The sequence below is a fragment of the Dermacentor albipictus genome, chromosome 1 (assembly GCF_038994185.2).
Source record: "Dermacentor albipictus isolate Rhodes 1998 colony chromosome 1, USDA_Dalb.pri_finalv2, whole genome shotgun sequence".
In the NCBI taxonomy this organism is placed as follows: Eukaryota; Metazoa; Arthropoda; class Arachnida; order Ixodida; family Ixodidae; genus Dermacentor; species Dermacentor albipictus.
In genome coordinates, this window is record NC_091821.1 from 101775471 (window position 1) to 101800568 (window position 25098).

At 45.2% G+C, this 25098-nt stretch overlaps 1 protein-coding gene across 4 annotated transcripts in view; it reads left to right on the forward strand.

Moving 5' to 3' along the window:
* The window catches only part of LOC135906157 (large proline-rich protein BAG6), a 231625-nt gene that overhangs the window by 189246 nt on the left and 17281 nt on the right, over positions 1–25098 (forward strand). For all 4 annotated transcript variants that reach the window (XM_065437392.1, XM_065437393.1, XM_065437391.1 and 1 more), the window contains 2 exons: positions 11072–11224; positions 21671–21778. In XM_065437392.1, coding sequence (XP_065293464.1) covers positions 11072–11224; positions 21671–21778 — 261 coding nt within the window. The remainder of the gene's footprint in view (positions 1–11071; positions 11225–21670; positions 21779–25098) is intronic.

Here is a 25098-nt window from a genome sequence, read left to right on the forward strand (position 1 = left end):
TTGGTACTGGTACTTTACCACGTGTCAGGAGAATCGATGAAACGGCGCAGCTGAATTGCAAAAGTTGGTTAATGCACAGCACACACATGCAGAAAGTCATGTCAGGAGAAATTATAGGCAAATGTTACGAAAGGCAGAGTGGCGTCCCAGCCACTCTGCCCTTGGTCAGCAGAAAAATACATAGCAAGCATGTCTTAGATAGTTCTATCGAAACGCTCTGTGAGGCCGTTGGTCTAAGGGTGGTATGCTGTTGTCAACTTGTGTTTTGTAGCGTAGGAGTGCAAGAGGTCTTGGACAACCTTTGATATGAAATAGCGGCTCCGGTCTGTGAGGAGCTGTGAAGGAGTGCCATGGTAAAGTACTATAACGTCTTCGAGGAGGAAGTCGGTGACGTTGGCTGCACAGTTGGTTGGGAGAGCCAGAGTGATTGCGTACTGGGTTGTGTAGCCGGTAGCGACTACTATCAACTTATTTCCGCATGCAGATAACAGGAAAGGGCCAAGAAGGTCAAGACCAACCTTAAACAATGGCTCCGATGGTATGTCAAGGGGTTCAAGGCGGCCAGCTGGGAGTATTGCTCGTTTCTTGTGGTATTGGCATTGCTCACAGCAAGCGATGTAACTGCGGATGGTATGGTAAATACCGGGCTAAAAGAAGCGATGCTGAACGCAGCCTTAGATCCTAGAGATTCTGAGGTGACCTGAGGTGGGAGCATCGTATAGCTGTGCAAGGACAGTTTGACACCAATATGTGGGGATAACCAAGAGCAGTTCAGGACTGTTGGGGTGCATGTTGTAGCGCTACAAGACGCCATCCTGCAGCACAAATGTATCCGGAGAAGAGGGAGGGGTCTGGGAAGTCGGCCAGAGAATGAGGGCTTGCAAGTAGGGGTCACGGTGTTGCTCATCTAAGTTGTTCTGAAACGCAGCAAGCAACAGCATGCAGGTAGACTCGCAGCTGTCGCGAAGCTCCGGTGGCTCTACTGGATGATGGGACGTGTAATCAGAATCTTCATGCAAGCGGCTGTTCTTACGCACAACTGTGTATGAGTACTTTTGGAGTAATAGAGCCCAACATTGGGACTTTCAGTAGAATCCTTCAGGTAGGAAAGTCAGCATAAGGCATTACGGTCGGTGATAATTGTGAATTGCCGGCTGTACAAGTAGGGGCAAAATTTACCCACTGCCCAAACGAGGTCAAGGCAGTTGCGTTCCGTAATGGAGTAGTTGCGCTCCGCTTGGTGCTGAGCCAAAACAGCGTCGATTCCATGGCCGTTGGCATCGGTTCGAACTTCTGTTAAAGCAGTCATGTCAAAATGACCAAAAACTAGTGTTGAAGTTGAGCCGCACAGTAAGTTCAGTGAATGCAGTAGCTTGTTCGGGACCCCAGACAAAAGCTGCACCTTTCTTGAGAAGTTCTTTGGGAAGACAAGCAACGTTAGTGAAATTGCGTACGAACCGATGGAAGTATGAGCAGGGGCCCACAAAGCTTCGAACGTCATTGGCACAAGTCGGCACGGAACAATTCTTGATGGCATGAACTCTTTGGGGTCGGGGCTGATGCTGGAAGAATCGATGAGGTGTCTGAGCACAGTAAGTTGTCGGCAGCTAAAGTGACATTTTGATGAATTGAGCTGAAGCCCAGCCTTGCAGAAAATGGAAAGAATTGTTGAAAGACACTTGAGGTGCGTGGCAATAGTTGCTGAAAAGACATAACGTCGTTGAGGTAGCACAGGCAGATTGATCACTTAATACCGTGGAAGATAGCGTCCATCACACATTCAAATGTGGCCGGGGCATTACATAACCTGAACGGCATCACTTTAAACTGATAGAGGCCATCAGTTGTAATAAAAGCGGTCTTTTCACAGTCCATGTCGTCAACTGCAATCTGCCAGTACCTGGAGCAAGGGTCTGTCGAATAAAAATATTTTGCACCATGTAAACAATTGAGGGCGTCATCTATCTGCGGCAGTGGATACACATATTTTTTTGTTACTTTGTTGAGATGGCGATAGTTGAGACAGAAGTGCCAGCTGTCATCCTTTTTTGTGACGAGCACGACCAGGGAAGCCCAAGGGCTACAAGAGTGATCAGTGATATCTCGGGCAAGCGTCTTGTCCACTTTCTTCTGTATCACTTGGCGCTCAGTAGGGGAGAAGTGGTAGGGCCGTCAGTGAATCGGGCTGGCGTTGCCAGTGTGTATCCGATGTTTCACAATGGATGTTTGACCCAGTGGCCGGTCATCAAGATCAAAAATGTCCCAGTCTGAGGAGAGAAGGATATGCAGTGCATCTGCATGGTGGGAGGTCAGGAGCGATCATTGTCGTGAAAGGTTCTAATACTGGGCTGTAGGGCTCGAACCAGCAGAGGTAGGTGACACAGTATCACCACTTAAGGCAGAAATATGGTAGTCAGAAGCTGGGGCTATGGTTACAGGAGATATGCCCTGAGGTAGCACTTGAGGGCAGAGGCCGAAATTGTTTTTTACGTGAACGACCATGTGGGGAAATGTGACATGCTGCGACAGGAGGACGGTGGCTTTGCGCAACATAACGTAACCGCCATTGGCAACAGGTGGATCAGGTGAATTCTGGCATGTAAAACCTCATAATTTATTATTATTTGGATCGGGTGAAACGGCAATATAGGTTGCGGCTCGGCGAGGTAGGCAAACATAATCGGTGGAACATAGTCGACTTGGCATAGGATCAGGAGGGTCAATGGCATACGGCAGGACAAATTGCACAACACTTGCAGAGCAGTTAATAATGGTTGAATGAACCGACAGAAAAAGCCTAAGATGATTTTGTGTGGGCACTGCTCCAAGACATAAAACAAAAGTATTGTGTCTGGCTACAGTAACACGGGCGGCACACATCCTAGTGACAGCTGGAGTTCCACCTTCGGCAACATGGGCGACAGCGTGTGGGGCAGGAGTTAGGACTTTCTTTAGACACGCACGGAAGTTCGCATTCAGTCAGTGCTGTTACAGGTATACCGTCCACATCCACATTGGTGAGGTAGTGATGGCCAGGTAGTGTCAGCAGAAGAATTTCAGGTCGGGTCGTCATGGAAGGCTCGCCTCTCATAGCTGCACCTGTTAGTTTTCCAAAGAGTGGCGAGAGTAAAAAGGAGACTGAGAGCGACGAGGCAAAGGCTAGCGGGAAAGACGTGGGTGTGGCGAAGAGGAGAGGCTTGGTCGCACGGGTGGAGATGTTGGAGCAGTGTCTTGTTCAATATGTGTTGGCGGGTGAGGGCTACCAGACGGGCGCCAATTATCTCGATAGCTCGGCCAAGGTTGTGAGTTCGGAGAACGGTAACAATGACGACAAATATGTCCAACACATCCACAGCAGAAGCAGATAGGCCTTTTATCAGAAGTTTGCCATTCTTCTGGGTTTCAATAACGAGAACGAGGGCACAAATTTTGTGGTAGATCAGGTACGCCGGGTGAGTGGAAGTGGGGTCTGTTGACTGGGCAAAATGTCTGGAGTCCGACAGTGGCCGATTTTTGCCGTACAATGGTCTGGATGAGGGATATTATTGCGTGGTAATCGTCTGGGGTGCGAACCTGAGGAGGAACTGGAGAGGCAGCTTCAATCTCCCGGCGGCTGATGCACACAGTACTGTCAGATGCAGCCTGCACAGGTGGGAGACTGCGGTCCTCACAGGTAGATATGGCAGTCGTGTTAGGAAGGCCAGAAATGTGGTGGGCAATGTGGCGGCTTTTAGCTTCTTCGAATCGGCGGCATTCAGAAATGATATCTTGCATTGTCGAAGAGTTCTTGAAGACGAGGAGCGTAAACGCATTTTCGTGATTCCTTTGGGGATATGTGCAACCTTCTCCACTTCCAGCATTTTCTCGTCAACCTTGTGACAAAGCGAATATATGTCACATAGGACTCAGTGCAAATCTGAACTTGGCATGCAAGGTCTTTCCACCTCAAACCAGATGCATGCCATTCCCATGGGGTAAAAGATAGTCAGCGAACACGATGATCTGGTCCCAGTGATTGCGTGTGCTCACCTGTTCGTATAGTTGAAGCTAATCTTCAACGTTGGTGTTATCCATGCTGGAGAAACTGCCAGGGTCGCGCAGTTGTGCCAGTATGACGGTGGGCGTGGGTGGCAATGGGCCTGAAGCATTGTCGCCTTGAGCTGGCATTGCCGGTGCAGCCAAAAAGCACCTGCTGTGTCCATTGTGCGTCTGGGAGAGCCTGCAACCACCCCCTAAATGTTGCAGGAAGAAGAGAGGTTTAAAATATATTTACAGGGTATTTACAACACGTCTACTGACATACAAGTCATACAAGGTGGAAGACAGTCCTCGTGCCATCAGTGAGCGTCGTCGTCTTCTGTACTGTCCTCCAGTTCGTCCCTGGCAGTGCTTCGTAACAATATGTTCATACCTGTAGACAACTGCAGATCACGGGGCTAAACAGGACAGCACAGGGAATGTGTTTGGGTTTGAGGGCGGTCATCCACGGCAACTACAGCGAATGCCTTTAATGTGCGCTTAGTAGTCGGAATGGCGAAAGCTTGCACATGGACTTAAGTCTAGAAGCACTGAACTGAATTTGCAGGACGCAGCTTATGGTCGCTCAGTCAAGGTCGCACTAGTGATATCTGCACTTTGCGACAAACGAACGCAAGATGCACCCACCGCCTCGACCGTCACAAAATTTCAAATGGGTTTAATTTTTATGCGAAGCTTGAGTCTTGAAACACTGTCAGGGTGTCTACCAACCGGGAAAACCAGAAATTGACGATTTGCAAAAATGCTGTCACGAGCGCTCTTTACAGTCGCCGACCGTTTATTCGCATCTTACGGGGACTGCGGAAACGTCCGAATAAACAGGTGTCCGAAAAAGCAGATTAAGAAAAAAAAAAAGAAATCCTTTATTTCCACGCACTTATTCGGGCTCGGCAGTAGGCTTGAAGAAATCGTGAATGCGCCGTTGCATGCTGTTTCCATTCGCTGAACTTGCCTGAATTTCGTCCATGAAACGCATGCACAGAAAACATTGCCATCCTGACGCAGCTTCAGGCTACAAATTGCTCAAAAATGCCTTCAAACTTGGAGAAAGAAAAAAATTGCTCAACACATCTGGATACATTGTGAAGTGCACTTATTAGTTGAAAAAATTCCTGAAAGGTGGCGCTACCAACCCAAATAACCTAAAGTCCCTTGATAATTTGAAAGTACCGACTTTCTGTGAACTCTGCCACCACGCCGAAGACCCTCGCACACCCTTCTCTCCCGCCTTTCGAATCGGCGCTTTTCTGAGCGATGCTTCTGAGCGCAATTTGCAGGCCGCCTGTGTTGCGAGTCAAGCTCCATCACGAGGGGGTACGCTCCTACTCTTGAAGGTCGACTTTTTATGTGGTGTTTGTTATACCCGGTTGCTGCGCGTTTCATTGTACCAGCCGGCATGAAAATGGCTTCACGCTGTTCACCATCCCTCGAAGAAAAAAGTGACACCTCACGTAGAAAGAAGTGGATTCATAGCATTGGCCGTAAGGACTTCGTTCCGACCAAGCATACTGTGCTCTGTGAGGTGCGGTGTATTTCTTTGTACTTAAACGACAGTCCTAGAATTATAAAGGCCAATCATCCATCGCCGGCTCTGATGCAACTGACGCTCCTATTACTGCACCAGACGTATCATAACTGCATACATATAGATGTACTGACGGTTCGGCCTCACCAACCAGCTCAACTGCCACATTCGTTGTTCCAGCTAAGCAGGTTACAGTTAAATTCAAATAGTCACACATGACTACATCGACGTCGGCAGAAATTGCAGCTCTCCATGCCACTATGGCGTATGCCACCGAAGAGCCAACAGAGAAAAAGGTCATATTTTGTTACTCTAAAGCAGATCTTCCCACTATCAAGTCTGCATTACATCACAGAACTTGCGAGCAGATGATAGCGGACATAAGGGAAGTACACCACCATGCTCTAGAAACAGGTCACAACATTACCTTTCAGTGGATTCCTGCTCACTGTGGCAGTGTCGGCAACAACTTTGCTAACAGGGCTGCCCAGTCTGCCCACGAAGACACCCAGATGCCTTCAATACCTTTTGCGAGGTCAGACGCTGTTAGGGAACTTCGCCTGCTTGCATGCAAAAAGTCAAGAGATTTTTGGCGTTCAAGTGCCTCCAATTGCCAATTGCATAAACTGAACCCCATGCTACGGCTACAACTGCCATCTAGCCTTTCCCATGATAAAACAATCTTGCTGTGCCGTTTGTGGCTGGGAGTGGCGTTCACGAACGCGTACTTCTATCGTATGGGAATGGCCGAGAGCCCGGCGTGCGGCTCCTGTAGGTGCAAGGAAACAATCGAGTACCTATTGTGCACCTGCCCTCGCTATGACGTGCCTCTCTCTATGGGCAACTTTAATTTTACTGGACTCAAGACCAATTTCCGAGTCAAAGATACTCGGACCATGGCCATACCAGTCATTAGAGACTTTTAGTTTAGGGGACGCAAAGCAATGGGGCCCCTAGCACTTGGGTGCGTTTGCGTACGCAAGCAGAAACACGTTGTAGGTTAAGCGGCCCCAAACGCAAGCTGCAGTTAAGTCGCATGCGCTCGCAGCACCATCAACGTCTGATATTTGCTGCGTTATCATCTTTTAAAACATGAAATCAAGCATATGAAGTAAAGCACATAAAACAATTCTTATTAAAAGCAGTTAATAGAGAAGTTTAGCGTCTAGTATTCGGGTAAACGCAGGCTGGGGCGTTGGGGCGGAGCCATGAACGGGAGCGGCCAGCATGGTGCAGCCATCTGGTGGCGCAAAGCTCAAACAGACGAAAACAGCTAATATTGCAGTAACCAAGTGTATTTTACTTCTCTGCGGGCACAAATTTTTGGCAGCAATACAATTATGCCAGTGCCGAAAATTTACACCAGCAGCGTAGAATAGACTTGGTTACAGCAATATTGGCTGCTTTTGTCTGTTTGAGCTTTGAGCCGCCAGGTGGATGCACCATGCAGGCTGCTCCCGTTTATGGCTCTGCCCCAACGCCCCAACTGCGTTTATCCGAATACTGGACACACTAAACATCTCTAATATATATAAAAATGACGTCTGTCGACACTCGGCGAAAGATTTATTAGATTATCTACCGGCTAGCTACTCGTAAGTTCTACACCGCGAGAGTCATGTGGGTAACTTGACCACTTAGGGGCAGTGATGTTTTCGGCCGGCCAAACAACCCAAGGACGCAAGTAGATGTAGCGGTCTGCGCATGCGCAGTACCGTCGCCCCTAGTTCATGCGTACGCAAGCCACTTGTGTCCCCTAAACTAAAACTCTCTATTGGCACGAAAAGTGATTCGTGCACTTGTACAGTGTCCTGTGCATGCTCCCGCACGCACTCAGTGCTCACTTTCTCTCTTTTTCTCTTTCCCCCACCCCCAGTGGTGTAGGGCAGCAAACCGGGTGCTCGTCTGGTTGACCTCCTTGCCTTTCCTGTCCTTGCACTCTGTCTCTCTCTTTAGATGACTGTGTATACTTCAAGCTTATTGCGAGTTCATGAGAATGTGGAGAACCTTACTTAACTCACTTATCATTTTGCCTCGTCTTGAACATTATTCTCTTCATTTGATGGCATTGCCTTGTGTGTTGTTACTTGAATTTCTAATCTTGATGCGGATTTCTTGCAAAAATGCTTGGAATGCAGACGTTTATTTTGTTGCTAGCTAATAGGAGCGCTTCTGGCTTGTCGCAGGATAGCAAATGTGATTTTTAATGCAACAGCATTAGGAGGGCCATGAAGGCGCAGACTGACTATGAAATAATTACTGTGACTAACAATGGCAAATAAAACTGAGTGTGATTAGGAATGAATAAGTAACGTTGACAATAAATAATGATGACTCACCTATAATGTCAGACTAATAATCACTGACTTCAAAAATGACCATGGATGAGCCAGTGAAATTGAGAATAACGAAAAATGACCATGCTAGCGCTTTTCTGAAGCCTAGCTTCATTCGAGGAGGGAGTTGAAGAAATGCCTTTTCACACGAGGCTACAGGCGATGTGCAAACAAGGGGAGGGAACTGAGGCTGTCGTTATGACATACACATGAAGGAAACCATCTGTCAGCGAAACCAAGGCAAGCATAGGGGAATGTTTCTATTTTTTTTTTTCTTTTTAAGTTGTAGTGTTAAATACTTGAAAATTAATTGTGTAATAATTTATGAAATGAGTAATTGATTAGAAAGTAGAGGAAAAAACAACCATGCGCTGCTGGTAGGATTCGACCCACGACCTCCGAATTTCGTGTCTGGTGCACTACAAACTTACGTCGACGGTGTCCTATGTCAAAGCTATGGTGAAGGCTGTCCTATCTTAACTTTTCTGGGTATTTATGTCAAGTGTAAGGTAATTTTTAGTGTTGACCAGCGTTACCTTCCTCCATAGCGGCGGACGTGGTATGTCCTGTATTACTGTGGGTGTCACGTGGAACGTGATCAAACTTTGTAATCAATTAGTTCTTTCATAAATGATTACACAATCAATTTTGAAGTATATAACACCGCAACTTTAAAAAAAGGTGGAAACACTCCCTTATGTTTCTTGGCATCGCCGACTGTTGGTTTCCTTCACAGGTGATCTGAGTTGGATATACACTGAAATACATTTTGAAAAATATTTCCAAGTTCGTGACCTTGGTAATTCAGAAAATGGTACGAATTATTTCCTTCCAGCTATCAATCACAAAATGACTAGGTACGTCCTTTATGGCCACGCTTTACAGTTCTAAATATTGATTCGACACTGTTATCTGAGGGCCTCATAAAGTGCCATCGATGGCCTAGATACTTCATCCAGAGAACGTAATATTTCCATAACTTAATCTAATTATCCATTGGCATCAGTAATCATCCAGAGATTTCAACTCGCACGCTTGGCCAGGCCACTTCTCCAAATGGTCAGTAAAATTGTTTCTCCCTCGAGAACCAGTTACATGTGCAAGCTCTTACGTAGGTGGGCAGCTCTAGGTGCTGGGAGGTGAGGGGTGCTCTCCTTTGCTGATGGTTCACGTAGCCCAGGTTGATCCCTACGTTTCACGACATGGGGCGCAACCGCAATGCTGCTGGTTGTGGTCAGTAAAGCACAAAATGCATCCGCAGGCCTGTTATGTAGCCGCAAAGTATCCGTAGTGTGTCTTCTTCCCTCGAGATCATGCAAAAAATGTCTTTCAAGCAGCTGTGAATTTTTTTACTGAACAAGTAATAAAGCCGCTGCATGTAAATGACTCCGAGGCACCAAGAAACTATCCTGCCTCTAAAACCACTCGGGAGCAGCTTCATAAACAGCAGCATTTCTTCGAAAATCCTGCACTAGATAAAATCTGAATTTAGTGTAACGTCAGTGGGCTGAAAAGTATGGAGGAATGTACAAATATATAATGTACATATTCTACCATTAAAACTGTACGCTGTTAATACGACTGGTATTAAAATGCCAAAGCCTATGTGGGCTATAGTAGTACACAGTTATTGTTCATGCCGCAAACGTTCACACTTAACGCTTTCATTGTGCAAATGAGAAGATGATTAAGGGGGCTCATGGTAGGGTCAAGCATGTCCCACCACTTCCGTACGTTTTTGTTTTATAGTAGAACGTAAAAGAAAACATTAACTTAGGTGCGCTCGCAGGCGCCAGCAAACGCATATGGCCGGCCCCCACATGGTGGCCTTCTCAGCGTGCTGTGCACAGAGCACACAGCTGGCTGGGAGAGGATATTGAGGAGGAAAGTGTGAGAGGAGGAGGGTTTCAGCTACTTTCTATATTAAGTGGCTTTAATATAACCAGCTTACACGAGCACGCGCCCATCGGGTGTTGTCCGACATCTGGCCGGAACGAATATTTACAGATGTTGAGAGGGGCCTGACACATGACCACAAAGGGGTAAACAAGATAAGCAAAGCCCAAATTGTATGTGGGAAAGCTGACAAACGCTTGTCACGAGATTGCAGAGTGACAAAAAATATTCATTACTAAAATTGAAAAAAAAATGCAGTGCAATCGACTCCCATTTTGACGAACTCGAAGGAACCGTGAAAATCTGTTCATCTCATCAAAAGTTCATCTTAACAGGAGAGATATACAGAACTCAAAACCTGTTACTCCTGGTGCACCCAAATATCAACAACGCAACGGAATTAAAATCAAAAGGCAGATTTAAAAAGAGGCATTTATTGGAGTTGCATGATACAAAGTGTTGCTTTATGCACTTTTACTTAGTTAATCTATTGAGTAATTGTTGCTTCCCATGGTGTGTAAATCCTTGTGCTTTCATAAAAGCTAATATTTTTATTCTCAAAATATCTTCATTGGACTCGTGTTGAAAAAGAAATGCATTAAAACATTCAGTGCTTTATCAGTTGCATCATATTTGAAGCTGGTTCTTGTGGCTCCTGGGCAGTGTCCTCACCATAATTGTCAAGCTGCAGAGGCACCTGGAGGACCTCCTCACTTATTGTTTCTGTGGTGTTAGCTCTGCAGGTTTCCATGCCATTGTCAATGCTGGTGCAGCTGTTTATGTCCACTCAAACATCATTTACTTTTTGTGTAGCTGAGAGAGTTGCCTCCTGTCAGAGTGGCAGGTGTCAGTAGTGGTTGCAGGTTTTCACCTTAACCAACCAAATGTTCACACATTTTTCCTCGCATCTAAAAATTTGGCTTAACTGGGTTCATCCTAATGGGAGTCCGATGTATATTCAAGCCTTGTAACATACATGAAAGTAACCAATTTTGTTTTTGCAAGCAAATACTTTCGAATGCACCAAGATAGTAACCTTTGTTACATTTCTGTTGTTATCGGTGTATTGCTGTCTGCAAAAATTGCTTGCCGTGTTTTGAAACTTCTTGTTGATCATAAATTAGCTGACTACCATGTAAGTAGCCGCTGATTCCAACGATCCTGGGGACAAGGTGTACATTCATTTCATCTTGCTTTTTGCTAGGCTAAAGGTGTATGAATATTTTTTTCTATAAAGGTAAATGGCAAAAGTAACACTATTTCTCTTCTTTTACAGGGTCAGAGTTGTGCTGTGCATAGCACTCGAAGTCTAAACAATGGGGGAGCTGCGAGCATAACCTCAGAAAATCGGCCAGTACCACCCCCAATGGAAGAGGAACCACTCCCTGTCATCTTGGGTTCAGAATCCTGGCATGCCTCTGTACCATCAGTAAGGGCTAAATTTCTTGACTTTGAAGATGTAGAAGAATTTGTCATAGCTTTTTCTTGCATAGTTTTTGCATGACAAAATACTGGTGCACATTTGAACCTCATTATAATGACGAGATGTAACGAAATAATGAGTATAATAAAAAAAAAATTCCCCCTTCAAATCTCATGGGAATCTGCAAAGAAAACTGTAAAAAGTTTTTCTGTTAGCATTTTTTTGCACAATTTTCTTTTTTACAATAGAACTGTGCCGTTAAGCTTTCTGAAGTGTCTTCTTCATTTCAAAGTTATGATGCCATGCTTTGAAAAGTACTCTAAACCTTTATAGTGGTAAAAACCAAAGCAGCTCCTCAAAAATGCTTAGTTCCATCGAACTTCATGACAAAATATGCATAACACATAGGTTCAAGTAAAATAATGCTCAAATGCATTCACTTCATGTATCTCATCAACAGAACATGTTGTCTACAAATTCGTATGCGCAGTATTTCTTGTACAAGAGCTTGTTCAAATGTTAGTGCAGGATTATTCATTGGCTCAAATAACCAAATTTATTACAGCTCATTGCCTTCTCAGTATTATACTGTCGAACCTCACTATATAGCGAAGTCACATGTGACACGAAAATGCCTTCGTTATACCCAGTATTCGTTATAAGCATATGCAGTAAAACTTTGTTATTATCTACTACATACTGGCTTAAAACATACTAACAATTAAAATGTAGTTGTGACAAATCCCCAACCCAGTCGCAATAAGACTGTAAGACGGCCTAGTTGGTTTGACTTCATTGTGGAAAGTTTTGCACACACTGAACGAAAAAAAAATAATAATAAGGTCACAAAGACCAGCGCAGACAGACTGTGCTGGTCTTTGTGTCCGTTTCTTGTTGCCCTCATTCAGTGTGCGCAAAACTTTCCACAATGGAGCCCTAATGCATTGGCTAACCACTTTAGCTCGAGCCGAACTCCGATGCCGCCTATTCAGATATGTACATTTCAAAGGCAGAAATGCTCTTATGAGACAACCCCTGGACCATTTGGTATGTTTGTTCCAGTTGAGGAAGAAATTTGTATTTTAGTGACTATAGGAAGCAGAATTATGATTTAGGGTCTGGAATTTTTTACAAAAATTCCCCAGAACTCTTAAGCTAAGAAAAAATCGAAGCTCAATGTTTACATATTCGTACCTCTACACCAAAAACAGAGGTCGCAGTTCTGCAAACTGCATCCATTAAAGGGCCCCTCACCAGGCCCCATAGAAAATTTTGGTTATACACTGGAAGTTGGTACATATCCTCTAGGGAGCGTTCTGCTGCAAAAATTTTTCAAATCGGGTCAATAATAGCTGAGATAGAAATATTTCAGTGCCACGAACCCATGATTTCAGCAGGCGGGCTCCACTGCCAAGCAAGACGCTCTCTCTACTCGTCCCGTCTAGCCTATGCAAGCGAAATTCCTTCTCTGTATTCTCCCAAACCGGACTTCGAGGATTGCGTGACGCATACGTCACTACCCCGTCTTCATGTTTTGTTCTTTTTCCTTGCTTTATTTTTTTCGGCACTACGCACTTTCCCCAACGGCGTTGCACACAAGCGGTTGTCTCGCTCGCGCAGCGCCCGATTTTGCACGCTGTGCACAAGGAAACATGATTAGCGGTATAATTCAGTGCTACACGAATACTGAGGCAGAACAAGCGGATTGCAGAGCCTCACTGTAATGCGGTTAAAAATGGCATAGTTTTGGTACCTGCACACGTGACCGCACGACCGTGGGAACAAGCAGACGTAGTGGAAGTACATCATTCTTGCTTCAGTGCGAAGTGAAACAAAAAACACGCAGACATTCCATTTGTGTGTTTTATTATTTCTCTAAAATTCAATTAATCAATTCAAGCAACATATCGCACAGATAACAGATGTTGTCTTGAATGATTCTCGAAGTCACGTGTCGCCACGAGCGACGTCACTCTGCAGACACGATTACGTAGGTGCAGGGGCACGATTACGTCACCGTCCGGCTGGGAGTGCGGCAGCCACGAGTGAAGAGGGAAGCGGCATTCGAATTAAAATTTCTGATCTTTCCGTGGTGCATAGCGATGCAATACTTTGCATACATGATGGTTATCGTGCAATGTATGCTCTGCGCTTGTTAGCTGAAAATGGTCAGACCTGGTGAGGGGTCCTTTAAGAGTATCTGAAGAGGACAAATTGGATACAGTAGAACTTCGTTGCATGACCAGTATGGATGATTTCATGGCGTCAGTATCGGAAGGCCTTTACTTGCAACGCTGGCTAAAAACACTCGCTGCAGCTGATCCGTTTTTTGCCACTTCTTCAGACTGTGCGGTGAACATTCTGCGTTAAAAATAACCCTTTGCCAACACGGCGTTTTTCTTAGACATAGAGGACTTGTTTTATTTAGTGCCACAATGCTGATTTGTTTGTAGCTGCCTGGGACCTTATTGAAGAAAGTGGAGCAGTTCCGTTCCAGAACGCATTGATTTTTTCCTGGAACCTCTAACCTTGTACCTATCGTCGACAATTGTTGAATTTCAGGATAATTTGTTTGTGCAAAAGAATGGTATTTGCATAGGGTCCAGTGTGGCACCCGTTTTAGGCCACATTTTTCTTTCAAAATTTGACAAAGCTCTGAGCAGCTCTTTAAATGACGATAGGGTAGTCAAGGTCTTCAGGTATGTTGGTGATTTTTTTTATCTTGTTAAGCGTGAAGGACCCTGTGGAACTAGGATCAGTCTCAAGTTACATTTTTATCTCATTTAGAGCTTGCACGAAGGCTCTAAATTTTACAAAAGAACTGGCATCAGACAATGCAGTTAAGTTTTTGGACTTAAACTGCTGGATGTATGCGCTTTGTGCCCAGAGACAGCTTCTACCTTTCAAGTCGTTGCACTCTAAACTAGTGAAGCGTGGCATAGTTTGCATCAACAATGCCCTCAATAGAAGGTGCCATCATTCAATGGAGCAGAGCTTTCATGAGCAGATTAAGCATCTACAGGTGGCCGGCTTTCCTGACACTGTTCTCAAAGCAGTAGCAGAGACAAAACTGAAAAAGTTGAAAAAAGAAACAGAAGGCAGAGCACTTAGCACTGCCAATGAGGACCGTAAGCGAGTGGAAGTCATGCCGTATGTCCACAAGGTTTCGCACAATGTGAATAAAGTTGCCACAAGGCACGGCGTTCGGGTTGCGTTCTAGGCACCATGCAAGATGTCAAGTCTATGTGCTAGGATTGAAAATCGTAAACCTAGGAGTGCCTGTAGTACCAGCCATAATTTCACAACTTTCATCAAAAATGTTGTTTATCGCATACTGTTAAAGTGTGGGCGCGTGTATATAGGCGAGATGGGGTGCTGTAGTAATGTCCGCTTAATAGAACACGAAACGGCCGTCATGTCAGGAGGGGCAAACCTGCCTACTCATTGCCGAGTGTGCGGCTGCGGCTGTTCACCTGTTCTAGAAGACACACAAATTATTGGCAGGGGAACTGCACAATACGAACGACAGCTGATTGAAGCGTACCATATCTGAAAACATGGTCACAATCAATGTAGTGTACCCTCATTATCGCTGTCAAAGAAAGAGGTAGCTTATTCAGAAAAATGTGGTTACTAGAAGTCATATTGGGTTTTTTTGATAGTCGTGTGGTATGTACGACGCATGCGCGGTCTGACTGCCCTTCGAACTTCTGTGTGGTTGTTCCCATTAAACTTGTTGTTAGTCCCAGCGTGTATCTGTCTACTTCTCTCCTGGTGTTTGCGTCTTGAAGGCTGGGTTCCATTGTTCCTAAAAATTTTTACCTATCTGTTTCATGTCACATGAGGTGTAGTACCGTTGGAAGCCTTCTGCAAGATTTTAATGCAATAACTCAAGTTAGTGTGATAACCCAAGCCTGCCGCGAGCCATTCAATATGAGCCTGCTGTTTTGCTCTGGTGGCATTGTACACATTGTATTCCAGCATTGCCCACTAGCTCGATTTCGCTTCGTTTTCCCATCCCCATCTTAAAACACTGGGCAATAGGAAAATCTTGGGTCGTTTGGGCAGCACCATGTGGATGTGCGTCGGCACCTCTTGCCGCAACAATGTGCTGGGCGCTCAAAACATCCCTTCCTGCCAAAGCTCCCCGCTCGAAGAAGCTGCTGACCCAGGCCAAATTCGTGGAGTGCAAACATAAGCTTGCGGAAGCTACAAGAATGGCAACATGTGTCTCAAGCCAATCAGGCCCCACCAGGTTGTGGCACGCATTGGTGTCTCGTGCTGCAATAATTCGCGCAACGCTTTGCATTACGTAGACATCAACTACAGTTGAGTCTGTCAGATTTTTTAGTGACTTTGGATCGCATGTTTTCCTGGTTAGTACATTTCTTTCTTGGTTTCTTTTTTCTTTTTCTTTTTCCTAGAACATGAGTGAGGTTCTGCTGTATGTGAATTGATAGTAGGGGTGCTCGACTACCCAAATATTTAAACGCGAATCAAATAGCAGTGGTGGTCCAACTGTGCCATTTAGCTACAATTATACTTGCCCACAGCCACTCAACTACCACTTGCGCCAACTGCAACAAAGTACACTACCGTATTTACTCGCATAACGATCGCACTCGCGTAATGATCGCACCCCTAAATTTTGTCGTCAAAATTCGATTTTTTTTTATTTCCCGCGTAATGATCGCACCCCGAACTTGCCGCAGAGATACGTCGTGTGCTAAGTCTAGCGAATAATGATCGCGCTTACCACCTGTCGAATGCTACACGAACCACTCTTTAAGACAAGCCAAGCGGCCTGCACGCACTAAACATTCTTAAGTAGATGCCTCATTTCATTACTTTCATCACTTTCCGCACTTCCATGACAAGATGAGGTACAACCAAACTTGCCTTTATAATGGCTGATGTCAACAAAAACAATAAAGGCGCATTTCGATTCTTTTCATCTGCTTTTGCACTCGTGAGCACGCAACAAATCGCGCGCGGCAATGACAGTAGCCACGTTTACTCTGATACGTTAAAAGTGTACCCTATTCATACGCCGACGCTTGTAACACAGCTAAGATATTCGCCCACCCTTAGCGGAAACGTGCCGTATTAGGATAGTAGTGAAGACAGATGCCGCAGTTTCCGCAGCATGCCCGTCATGTCACTGGCAGCTAAGCGCGCCCACCTGTTTCTGTCCCCTCAAAGTGGACATGGCTACGTTATTGTCGCAAACTTGCCGATATTAACGATAATATTCATCACTGATACGGAAGAAACTGTTTCAATGCACGTAATGTACTCGCGAGAAGAAAAAAAAAATCGCGTTCGGCGCGTTCGGCTTGTTCCGCCAGCCGCCATTTTTGTTTTGGTGTCCCGCACCTGCAATCTCGCATCCCGCAGCAAACGCGGGACGAAAAAAAAAAATTTTTTTTTTCGCGGAAAATTTAACCCGCGTAATGATCGCACCCCTGAATTTGCGCCAATTTTTCTGACAAAAAAAGTGCGATCATTATGCGAGTAAATACGGTATTTTCGCCTGCTTACATGGCAATAAGAATGTTTTCATAAGGATGTGTGAATACTTCAATATACAAATGTGAATTGAGTGAACATTCAAATAATTCAGTCCGCAAATCAATTATCTACTATTCCATTTTTCGAATATACGGTGAAACACCAGGCCTTGTAAGCAGCCCTTCCACAGCACTCGGTCTGCGTTAGTACAAGGTTCGTCCAGGTCAACAGCACCGATAGAAACAATTCTTAGACAGCGCAAACAGAGGAAATGGTGAAGGAAGCAGCACATGGAAAGCGTGGTACCGTATGTGCGAAGATTAGACAGATTAACCACTGTAGGGGTTGGAGACGGACTTCGGGATGAAAACAAACTTGGGAAGGTTTTATTTTACATTATATACAGAGAGGTGAGAGTCAAGTAACAGTTGTACAGTCATTACGGGCCGGCAGCAACTCGGACGCTGCGGCAGCGGCAAGAAGTTCGAGAGAGGTCAATCAGGGAATGCTCTGGTCTCTCTGGAATGCTTCTTTTAAACCCTTCGAGGACTGGAAGTCGCGTCATGTTCGGCCAATGAGCGAGCCCGCTCAGATGACGCCATTTTCGGCCAATGGTAGGCGCCCGTGCGATGGTGTCATACCCGGCGAAGAGAGTCGCCGCTTGGTCCCCCTGCGGTCTTGCCTTGCTGACTCACAACTCGCTGTCACAATAGCCAGGTGGGGGCGACGGTGGACCAAGGCGGGCAGGGTGCCTTACTTTCATGGTGCCTTACTTCCTGCGGTCTTGCCTCGCTGGCTTGCAACACGTCGGCACAATGGGCGTATGGGGGCTACGCTGCCAGGCCTTCCCGGTACATCGCAGCCGTCTTGCTTCGGGACCCACTTTCCTTGCAACAGTGCCAGGCTATCCCTTCGCTTTCTGGAAAAGTCAAGCATTGAATAGCTCCACCGGCGGCGTACGAACTTGTTTGCAAGTGAACTTGTGGCCTTCAACTTGTTTGCTCGAGCGCTCCTCTGGAATGTGCTTTCCACGTTTCTGCGCTTCTCAATTAGTTGTGCTGCGATTCGATGTGGTCCGGGGGAACTTGAAGTAGGTGCAGGAAACAGCTCCATATCTAACACCACCAGAAGGGATGCAGATCGCATCGGATACGTGTGTTCACACATGCAGATTAACATATTCACGTAAGCAGTTCGGAACTGTCTGTCAACACGCAATATTAAGCGCAAGTCTATATGGAAACAAAGCGCTACATGAGCGGAGGTCTACCTGCGGCAGCTGCTGTGAATCGTGCCCACACGTCACCCACGCGCCGTCTCTCGCAATCTCCCAATTAACGAAGCAGTGGCACCACATTTTGCTCCGTTTGCAATGTGCTGCACGATACATTGTCCGCACCAGCCAATGTACAGTCTACACTCGTTACGACGGACCCGCGTACAACAAACTTTCTGATATAACGTACCATATTTCAGCCTTAGTTTGTTCTACCTATTTCAATAATGCAACAAAGTTCGCTTTTAATGGACCGCGCTACAGCAAACTATCGGCTACAGTGGACGAAATTAGCGGCATTTTTTTTTCCTTTTTTAAAAATTTTTCCTTTCAAAACGGGCGTATAAAACGTACCTTTGCCGTGTTAACACAGGCTGACAATTGACTTACAAGGGTCAACCGACAATCGCGGCTCAATATTGCGTATTCGACAGAGAAGGCGGGGCGGAAACGTGCCATCTTCTTTCGCGCTTGAGGCACGTGGGAGGGGGAGGGGGGGAGTGTTGTAGCTTCAACGGGGCAGCCGGACGGAGGACCTACGGCATGAGGCCTAAACGGCCGTGGCGCACAGTGCCGTAGTAAAAGCCGAACTGCTCAAGTCGGGGACCAGGCAAAGAATCACTTTATTCCAGCGAGGGGAAACGCAGCAGGTGTACTCGCAGTGTTTGGCGCTGAGTGGCGCCCTGACGTAACCGATTCGAAACTGAAACTGAAAGCCGACACAGGATATTACAGGTAGATGAAATAGAGGGGTATTCTACTCTGGTGGCTGCTGCTCATGGCGCAGCCACAGTATCTTGAAAGCAATCTGCGATGAGGGCAAAGTGAGCCCACTGCTGGTAGCTTTGTAGGCGCTGTGCTTTCGACTTTTAGTTCGTGTTGAAGCTCCAGTTGGCACGAAGGTCAATTTGCCAGCTGCTGCCGCCATGCTTATCTTGATTAATTTGCTATCGCAATTGATGCGTCGCCTTTCAGGTGAAACTGCAACTTTTCTTGTTTGTTTTTTACTTTGGAAGTTCATTACTCACTCTTTGCAGTAAAGTTAGACATTGTGAGGAAAGTTTCGGAAGTGAGGCGTTTCGGATATTACGTACTTCGGATAAAATGGACGTGTTTTTGTCCAATTATCAGGGTTCGTTGTAACGAGAGTCAACTGTATTGTGAAGTGAAAACACAGCTACAGCTGTGCTCAAATTTCGCATTAGGGAGTATTGTAAACGTAGTTTAATTTTTTTGTTTGTCATACAACTATCCACATAGCTTTGTTCTCGCTAGCCTACAAAATTTTATGTAACTGTTCACAAAACTTTCTTGCCTACGCAAATAAAAGTGGTTTCAAAAAGCCCTGTGTGTTATTACTGTCCCTGACGAACGAGACGAAAGGGGGTTAACCGAGGGGTCCGATTTTTACTAATCGTATCATAAGCCAACAAACAGACACCAAGGACAACATAGAGGGGAAATTACTTGTACTTAATGATTGAAATAAAGAAATGATAATTAATGACAATAAAAGTGGATGAAAAAACAACTTGCCGCAGGTGGGGAATGATCCCACGTCATCGCATTACGCATGCGATGCTCTGTCCCTGGGTAAGCAAGCTTGATTTGCTGCTGCTCACTTTTGGCCTCGTGTTTTCCTTTATTGTTGAGCAGCATTTATGATTCCGCAGTAACATACTGCATCAAATGGTTACACATTACTGCTGTAGTGCTCCAAGTGTACCAAAAAGGCCAATCTTTCTGCTCTAAAACTGCTCCAAAAAGCTTGTGTGGCTGCTGCTCAACTGCTCTAGAGCTGCTTTTTTTCTACTCCAAAAATTGCCTCAAATTCTAAATTAGCTGGACCACTACTGGAATAGTTAATATTCTAATAATTCAGTTTACAAATCAATTAACTACCATTCTGTTTATGGAATATTCGGTATCTTCTGTGAAAGACTCGGCCATGGTCGGTGCCATGATGCATGCAGCCTTTCTGCGGCGCACGGTACCTTTCAGTACAATGCGTGTCCAGGCACAGAAACAGTCACAGTAATCGAACAGTTTTAGAACAGATTGTTACTTTGTGTGAGGGACGAGGCAAACCTTTGTCACGTGATCTTGCCAACACCCGCAATGGTGGCGCAAGTGGCTATGCGTTCTGCTGCCGAGCACGAGGGCACGGGTTCGATTTTTGGCTGCAGTGGCTGCAGTTCAGTCGATGTGAGATGCAAAAATGCGCGTGTATTTAGATTTAGGTGCATCTTAAAGAATTTCAGGTGGTCATAATTTATCCAGAGTCATCCACTACTGTAGCTTTCGCAGCCCCAGTGTTGCTTTGAGACTTTAAACCCCATGAATCAATCAATCAATCCTACCTTGAATGTCATGCCAGGAGTTGTGCCAGCCTATCCTATGGTGAAGCTTGAGACCAGTATAAGATTGCTCTATTTTATCTCTTTCTTGCTGTTTATTATGCAAATTATGATGAAATGAAGTGCAATTAACTTTAATGGTTGTATGTGTTAACAAAACACCTTTATTAGTTTCATTGCATGCTTAGCACTATGCTACTATGCAGAGCAGGTTAAACAGATGGGACAGTTAAGTGCAGTGAGATTATTTTGGCGTCTTGGATAACGTTTCAGAGAATGCATACTTTTACCACTAAAAAGAACTTTTGCTTTCTTGCATGTAAGCTCAAGAAAATTGCATTATTTGTTTCTGCTTGCATTGCACTTTTTTTTCATAGATATATATATATATATATATATATATATATATATATATATATATATATATATATATATATATATATATACCTTAGTAACTTGCGATTCGCTGATGATATTGCCTTGCTTAGTAACTCAGGGGACCAACTGCAATGCATGCTCACTGACCTGGAGAGGCAAAGCAGAAGAGTGGGTCTAAAAATTAATCTGCAGAAAACTAAAGTAATGTTTAACAGTCTCGGAAGAGAACAGCAGTTTACAATAGGCAGCGAGGCACTGGAAGTCGTAAGGGAATACATCTACTTAGGGCAGGTAGTGACAGCGGATCCGGATCATGAGACAGAAATAATCAGAAGAATAAGAATGGGCTGGGGTGCATTTGGCAGGCATTCTCAGATCATGAACAGCAGGTTGCCATTATCCCTCAAGAGAAAAGTGTATAATAGCTGTGTCTTACCAGTACTCACCTACGGGGCAGAAACCTGGAGGCTTACGAAAAGGGTTCTACTCAAATTGAGGACGACGCAACGAGCTATGGAGAGAAGAATGATAGGTGTAACGTTAAGGGATAAGAAAAGAGCAGATTGGGTGAGGGAACAAACGCGAGTTAATGACATCTTAGTTGAAATCAAGAAAAAGAAATGGGCATGGGCAGGACATGTAATGAGGAGGGAAGATAACCGATGGTCATTAAGGGTTACGGACTGGATTCCAAGGGAAGGGAAGCATAGCAGGGGGCGGCAGAAAGTTAGGTGGGCGGATGAGATTAAGAAGTTTGCAGGGACCGCAGGGCCACAATTAGTACATGACCGGGGTTGTTGGAGAAATATGGGAGAGGCCTTTGCCCTGCAGTGGGCGTAACTAGGCTGATGATGATGATGATATATATATATCTTTTTATTATGGCTATGATCTATGCTGAAAGCTATGTATCTTCGTTCTGATTCAAAGGAATGGGTGCCTATCATCACAAGGGACATCCAGAGGCAACGGCGCCAGGCAGCACAACCTCCATTCAGTGATGCCTACTTCTGTGGAATGCCTTCAAAGCGAAGAAAGGTGGGCCACAAATATGACCTTTCCTGTGCTTAAGTTGCATTGATTTCATTCATAGGGCACATGTGCCTACCTATCTACTGCAAAGCATTGTGTTGGAACGGAATGAAAACGAAAAAAATATCTTTATGTATATAAATTGACCAGCATGAAAACATATCAAAATGTTATGCATTATTTTGTTTCAGAGTGAAACCGAAATAGTTTTATCGGTTTTTCGGTTCAAAGGCAAAGTCGGCCGTACGAAACAACCGATGTCAGGCAACGTCAGCACTAGCACTCATTTCAGGGGTCTGCATATGCACGTACCTCAGGCAGAGGTAGTGCGACCAATAGCCAATTGAGCGCTCCACTAATCTGATCCTGCTGCTGCTCGGTGCACTAGCAGATCAGCATCGTAGCAAAATCGAGGGCTTGCATGCTGAAAAGCTTATTGTTTCATTTTCTACAGGTACAACGGTTTGTTACCAAAATTTTGTTGTTTGTTTATGTTTGTTCAAGCTCGTTTTGTGGGAACAGTGGTCTCACATTTCAACGAGTGAACTTGACAACGTGCTGCTTCTGAGATCATGCTTCAGTGCCTTGACTCGAGGCACTAAGCATGATTTCAGAATTCCTAATTCACTTATTGAGAAAAATAAATACTATGTTTAGACATTACTTTCCTTCAAAAATTTTTGCATGCAAGCCAAAACCATTATGAACTGTTAAGGATCATATTTTTTTTCCGTTTCGGAGCAGAACTGGAAAATAACTTTTTTTTTAGTGGAGCGAAAACATTTCATTCCAACACCCTACTGCAAAGTGCCATCGTGCTTATGCTGTTTGGATGTCGTGAAAGGATGCACAGGACCATAGATGGCCTATAATAGTGGCACACTGCGGTGGCTCAATGGCTGTGGCATTGTTATGCTGCTGAGCACAAGGTTGCAGGTCCAATTCCTAGCTGTGGCAGCCACATTTCAATAGGGGTGAAGTGCAAAGATGACTGAGTACCAAGCTTAAAGGGCCCTTCAGCAGGCCACACAGAAAATTTCAATTATATGCTGGAAGTTGTTACGTGCCCTCTAGGGAGCGCTCTACCGCAAGAATTTTTCTAATTAGTTCATTAATAGCTGAGACAAAAATATTATTTCAGTGCCGTGAACCCATGACAAGGACACTCTCTCCACTTGCCCCATCTAGCCTCTGCAAGCGAAATTCCTTCCCTGCATTCTCCCATACAGGAGTTTGAGGATCACATGACGCAAATGTCACAGGCCCCCCCCCCCCCCCCCGTTTGGCTGCGCAGCACGCTTCCACTGACGGTGTCGCGCGGGAGCTGTTGCGTTTGTCTCTTTCAGCGTAGTGCACGATTTTGCACACTGTGCACAAGAACATCTGACTAGCTGTATAAGTCAGTGTTACACAAACGCTGAGGCAAACACGAGCAGATCACAGAGCATGGTGCACGCTGGAACATGGTAGAAAATGGCAGTTTCGTTGTCCGTGTGTGCAACTTAATGTGGGAACAAGCAGATGAAATGGAAGCACATATCTCTTGCTACAGTATGAAGTAAAGCGAAAACACACAGACATTAGGTTTGTGTGTTTTATTTCCTTCATTCATCTATTGAAGCAGCAGATTACACAAATAACAGATGTTTCCTTGAATAATTCTCGAAATCAAGTGTCGCTATGAGCGATGTCACATCATATACATGTACGTAGGTGCACTTGCGCATATATGTCATCTCTCCAGCTGGGAGCATGGCGCACGTGAAGAGAAGGGCAAACAGCGTTGGTTTGAAATTTCAGCTTTTCCCACAACATGTAGCAATATAATACATAGCAGACATGATCATTAGCCGCATTGTATGCACTGCGCTTGTTAGCTCAAAACGGCCACACCTGGTGAGCGGGCCTTTAAGTGCGCGTTAAAAAGCCCCGGGGGGTCAAAATTAATTTGGAGCCTTCCAATATGGTGGCCCTCCTAACATGCATACTGGGAAGTTTTGGTATGTTAAATTACATAATTGAATAATCCTTTAACGGGTGCCAGGGAATATGCTTTTCACCATTAGCTCCTAGCTGCTTATCTTTTGGAAACATTTGTCCTACCACAGGACAGTGTTGCCATTTAGCAGAAACTGTGAAAGACAAAAAAGAAAAAAATCATTCACTTTATCTTCTGTACTGTACTAGGAGCTTTGCACTGGCCACTTTCTTGACAGCTTGCAAGTTAGGGTGGTGTATAACTATTTAAACTTATCATATTTACTCTCATAATGATTGCACTTATTGAAGTGAAGCTTTCTTTGCCTCTTCCTCTGACTTTCGTGCTGCTGCTGCTGCTGTTTCCTTGCACACCATTTTGGGGGATGGTTCAGAGTGTGTATATACATGGCGGGAGTGTGGCAGAGAGGTTAAGCAATACGAGAAACTAGTTTGGACTGTTGCACCATGTCGAATATGCACAATGCCCTCTGGAGTTCCCTGGAGCTCCCTGGGTGTCACCATATGCCCTCTCAATGGCTGTCATTATCCATAACCTCCGCTAAAGCATTGCAGAAACTGCAGCGCTTACCCTTCTACTAACATGCAACTGTCCAGAGTGGAGCTATATAGAATGGAAGACAGGAGGGGAGAGAGGCAGAGAGTGGTAGAACCTACACAGCCACGAAACTCTTGGCACTCTTGGCTCAAAACTCACTTACATGGGGCGAGGGTGGGAGAAGGAAAAGGCGACATGAGAGGGTGGGGAAACGCTGATACTTGGGTGCCTTGATATGCACGCACCTTAGCTACTACTAGACACAACAGCGGTTGTGGACAAGCTGGATAAATTGAAGTTTGAAATACAGTATGTTTCTGCAATTTCTGAAAAATGAACTCCATGCCAATTTGTCACGCGGACAATTGATGCACTGCGTGCAGACTTAACTCTTTCCCTACCGTGCCCATTGGGCATCAGTAGCCCGCTATCGATAGTTTGAAATGGCACTTTCGAGACCTTCCGCACTGCTCACTGACACACTGCGCTATTGGACATGAAGGAGGAGAACTATATCTTTGTTTTTTCAACAGTTCACTTTTTTCCCACCAGGCAGTGATTTTTGAACGCGCTTTGAAGTTACACGATTGTCAAAGTAGAAAGAAAAGAAATGGCCTCCTCCTCGAGCAGTGTGCGTGCTTCAAAAGATCGCAGATCTCGTGATTCTGCGACGTCTGCGGCTGATTTTATTGATGGATTGGGCAGCAGCGAGTCTGAGGATGCTGCCTTTTTGTCTGACCTTGACTCTGAGAGCGATGACTACGCAAACCAGCCCAGAACATCAGCGGAC